This window comes from Leucoraja erinacea, unplaced genomic scaffold (genome assembly GCF_028641065.1).
Source record: "Leucoraja erinacea ecotype New England unplaced genomic scaffold, Leri_hhj_1 Leri_111S, whole genome shotgun sequence".
Taxonomy (NCBI): Eukaryota; Metazoa; Chordata; class Chondrichthyes; order Rajiformes; family Rajidae; genus Leucoraja; species Leucoraja erinaceus.
This window is the reverse complement of record NW_026575363.1, coordinates 114,816-119,377: the sequence shown is the minus strand read 5'-3', so window position 1 is coordinate 119,377 and position 4,562 is coordinate 114,816. Positions and strand designations below refer to the sequence as shown.

Sequence of the window (4,562 nt, the reverse complement as noted above, 5' to 3'; positions counted from 1 at the left end):
ACCACCACCCTTTGTGTGAAAAAGGAAATATCGTAAATGGCATTTAGTCAAGTTAGCATTGCTAAAGTAAGAAGTCTACTCTACTGTCAAAGTAGAGATTTAAAGGTGTAGAGCGATTCTAATGCATGATTGCAGATCCACTTCTGTGACTAGAACACAAAGAGTCACCTGGGTCGGGCGCCATATTGGTGGGCCGAAGGGCCTGTTTCAACTCTGTATCTCTCAAGTGTAAAGTAAACAGTCAATGGACGTACACATCAAGGGAGGTACTGCTGGTTCAACAGAAGATAGGCCCAAAATGCTGGAGTAACTCAGCAGGTCAAGCAGCATCTCTGGAGATAAGTAAAGGGTGACGTTTCGGGTCGACACCTTTCTTCAGACCCAGTCTCAGACCCAGATCCAATATAAAGAAAGGTCTCGACCTGGAACGTCACCCATTCCTCCTCTCCAGAGTTGCTGCCTGTCCCACTGAGTGACTCCAGCTTTTTGTGTCTATCTTTAATCGACACACTGACAGGTTGCAGCAGAAATTAACCGTAGTCTTTGCATTTCCCCAGGAAACATTTGGAAAGTATTCCAACAGGACTTTGAGAGGTGGACAGAGCAGTCTGCAAAATATGTGATGGAGCTGCAAAGGATGGCTGACGAGATCGACAGTTATCATCAGAATGCCACCATTGCCAATGTGGCGGGCTCTTCCGCGGGGCTGGCCGGAGGGATTCTCAGCATCGCGGGACTAATCGCTGCGCCGTTCACCATGGGTAGCTCGTTGCTGCTCACCGGCGTGGGGGTGACACTGGGAGCAGCCGGCGGGGTCACCAACATAGTGTCCAACGTCTCCGACAACGTTAACCAGAAAAACAAGCGGAAAAGAGTGAATGAAATCATTGAGGGGTACAAGGCAGAAACAATGCGGCTGACGGACAAATTAATCCTGATCAAAGATTTACTCGAATTTTTGACTGGATGCAGAGAGGAAGGTTTAGCAAACAGCACAGCAATCGCCAAATCCTCCCACACTGTCATGAAGAGCTTGAGTTGTATTGTGGCGATGACCTCAACGGTGAGCAGAAGCACGCTGAGGACAATCACGGCCGTCTCAGGAGTCCTGGTCGGACTTCTCATGATCTGGGACATCTATTCCATCGTGAAAGATGCCAAGAAAATTCACAGGAGACAAAGCACAGAAATTGCTCAAAGACTCAGAGAGATAGCTCAACATATTGCGCAGGAAAGGAGGTATCTGATAGACAATATACAAGTATATGAATGTGAATATAACTGCGTGATCAATTATAGCATGAAGTCCACATTAAAATGGAAAACATATTGAAAGCACCCTCCCCAAATTAAAATAAACCATTCTTACTCCTTGTAGGCCATCTTTATTTTAAGCTAAGGTTTTCTTTTAGTTTAATTTAGTTGAGAGATACAAGGCGGAAACAGGCCCTTCAGCCCACCGATTCCTCGCCGACCAGTGATCACCACACAATAACACTATTCTACACACACTGGGGGCAATTTACATTTTATACCAAGCCAATTAACCTACAAACCTGTACGTCTGGAGTGTGGGAGAAAACCGAAGATCTCGGAGAAAACCCACGCGGGTCATGGAGAGAAAGTATAAACTCCATACAGACAAGCACCCATAATCAGGATCCATCCCGGGTCCCTGACGCTGTAAGGCAGTAGCTCTATCGCTATGCCACACATTTGTAAAATTTTCAAATAGTTTTAAAGTGAAATGGAAAAGATTTAATACGAATCTGAGGGGTAACTTTTTCACACAAAATGTGGTGGGTGTATGGAAGAGTTGCCAGAGGAGGTAGTTGAGGCTGGGACCATCGCAACATTTAAGAAACAGTTAGACAGGTACATGGATAGGACAGGTTTGGAGGGATATGCACCAAACGCAGGTAGATGGAACAGGTGTAGCGGGGACATATTGGCCGGTGTGGGCAAGTTGGGCCAAAGGGCCTGTTTTCACACTGAATCACTCTATGACTCTAACTGAAATATGTGTGCGTCAATGAATATCTTTGGATAATATATAATAACCAAAGCCAAGAATTATGTCATCTTCAGGCCCTGAGAGCTCTCAAGCAAATTAATGAATCACCGGTGAATGCTGATAAAAATCGACTCATGTATCTTGGAGGCTTAGAAGCAGTTTATAAAATGCATCAAAAGCAATATTTGTGCATAATAGTGTAGAATCAAAGATGGGCAAAAGTACATTTCACTTGGTGAATAAGCTATGGCAGCAGCAAATCTATTAATAAGATAAAGTACTGGTTCAAAGAAAAAATGTGCAAAGAGTGAAGTCATTGAAAGGAAAGGTAATTAAATATTATGACATTGTAGTTCAGCTCCGATTTATAGATTGTTATGTCGAAGACATGAGAAAACAGCTTAAAATTTCTGCTCAGCAAAGTTTTTCACAGTAATTTGGTGCATGTTATAGCAATGTTACAAAATGTTGATATTTTAAAAATATCAAGTCTGCAATTTATCCCATCAGATAAACCATAAAAAGAAGTTTAATTTGACACCTAATTCACTTTCATATCTTCAGTATTAAAAAAGTTATGGCCATTTTCATACTCGGAAATAAGCATCTTGTTCCCTATTGCTTTTCCATTGACTTAACACAAAAGCTGTTTCCGAGGACAGTCAAAAGCCCATAACTTTCTTAAAAATCAATAGAACTGAATGACATTTTCAGTTATTATAGATTGAAGCATTCCGAAACAAATATGAAACATCTTACTTGGACGACCTGAAATTAAAGCATACATTAGTTAATTACTTAATTGTAGTTAATTACAAAATTGACCGTTGTGACGGAAATAGTAATAAACACCCAGACTGCCTTGAAAATTAAAAAATGTGATATTCTCAAAATCATAAATTTAATATTATTTGCCCTTATGATAGAATTACCCTCAACAGAGGCACTAAGAGAAGATTGGGAACATGAACTAATGAGAAAGATCCCGAAGGATAGATGGGAAAAGTATCTGATGAACACACATAATTGTTCCATTAATGAAAGACATAATTTAATTCAATTTAAATTATTACCTAGACTATATTATTCAAAAACGAGGTTGAATAAATTTTACCCAAACGTCTCTCCCAGATGCGATAAATGTTTGTTTCAAAATGCTAATATAACACATTCATTTGTAGGATGTATAAAGTTGAATACATTTTGGAGCGATATATTTGATATATTTACAAAGCTTTTCAAGTCAAGAATAGAACCTAATACGGAATGGATTATATTTGGAATAATAGTAGAAGATATCAATTTAAATAAGGACCAACATTTTTTTTTAAATTATTGGTTAAAAATTGGAAAGAAATTGATACTTAAATTTTGGAAAAATACAGCCATTCCAACTGTTAAAATGTGGATTAGGAATATGACGGACATAGCACGCCTTGAAGAAATGAGACTCCGACTAATAGATAAATATGACCAATTCTTAAGGAGTTGGTCCTCTTTTATCGACTTTTTTGGAATCATGTGATGCAGCGGTACCGTAAAGATTGCTGATTTCAGGTCAGGTCGTGGATAAATTTACATCTCCGAATAAAGATTTGAAAATTTCTCTTTTAAGGGTCTTTTGCTCCTATTTCTACTTTCCACTTTTTCTTTTCTTATACACACACTTCACGTTTTTCTATTTTCTACTACAGGTAATATCTTCTCTAATTTTTTTTTCCCCTTCTTCTTGTCTTTCTTATTTTCTTTTCAAAAACATAAAACTAGAGGTTGTACATAGAATGTATAATTACGTTATGACATCGTTGGCACCTAAAATTAGGTCCCACTGTATTGTTTTGTATTGTGCTAACTTCTAATAAAATAAACAAAAACAAAAAAAAGAAATTTAATATTATTGTATTATATGCTGTAAGTCCGTAACAGATTGGTAAATAAATTACAATTACAAAGACCAAGTCTTTATGGAGAAGATCAGTTGCTAGCTGGTACATTGGTATATCATAATCTGTAGCATCATCATACTCCTCAGATTGTAACCAATAAGCAACTCTGTACACCTTGTTTTTCCCCAACTTTTAAATTTTGGCATTGTAAACTACAAGTTTTTGCTCTTCAAACCAGGCATGACATGCCTTTCTGCCCACTACTATCCCATTAAGAATGTCCTGTAGATTCCATTTCTTAAGAAGAGGATTTTTTTTTTCAATTGCCTAAGTATCCAAGTAACAAACTAATCCCATTCACACAAGAATTCACAATATAACATGATTTTTAAATCTCACTGTCATGAATTTATATGCCAGATGGAAAGAATTTAATGTTTAATTCCCATAAATTTATCTAGGAACATCCACTCAATATAATTTAAATTATATATTTTTTTGCACAATACATGGGACTAAAACTGATATTTAGTATAAAAATATTGACTATGGATAGACAATACCTCAAAATAGATGATTTAGATGCTCTTATGACATGATTGTCTAAAAAAAAGAGCATTTAAATCATCTTGCAAGTGGGTTTTTCTGGAATGCGATCGATT

General features: G+C 37.5%; 1 protein-coding gene across 1 annotated transcript; it reads left to right on the top strand.

The window, feature by feature from the left end:
- The first annotated feature begins 535 nt into the window (after positions 1-535).
- Positions 536-3,855, top strand: LOC129715323 (apolipoprotein L3-like). The gene has a single exon (XM_055665196.1). It carries the CDS (start codon positions 623-625, stop codon positions 1,331-1,333), a length of 711 nt encoding a protein of 236 aa, XP_055521171.1. The 5' UTR covers positions 536-622; the 3' UTR covers positions 1,334-3,855.
- The last annotated feature ends 707 nt before the right edge of the window (positions 3,856-4,562 follow it).

Excerpts from the sequence above, each read along its gene's own strand:
- LOC129715323 (XM_055665196.1), top strand. The coding sequence starts at position 623 with ATGGAGCTGCAAAGGATGGCTGACGAGATCGACAGTTATCATCAGAAT.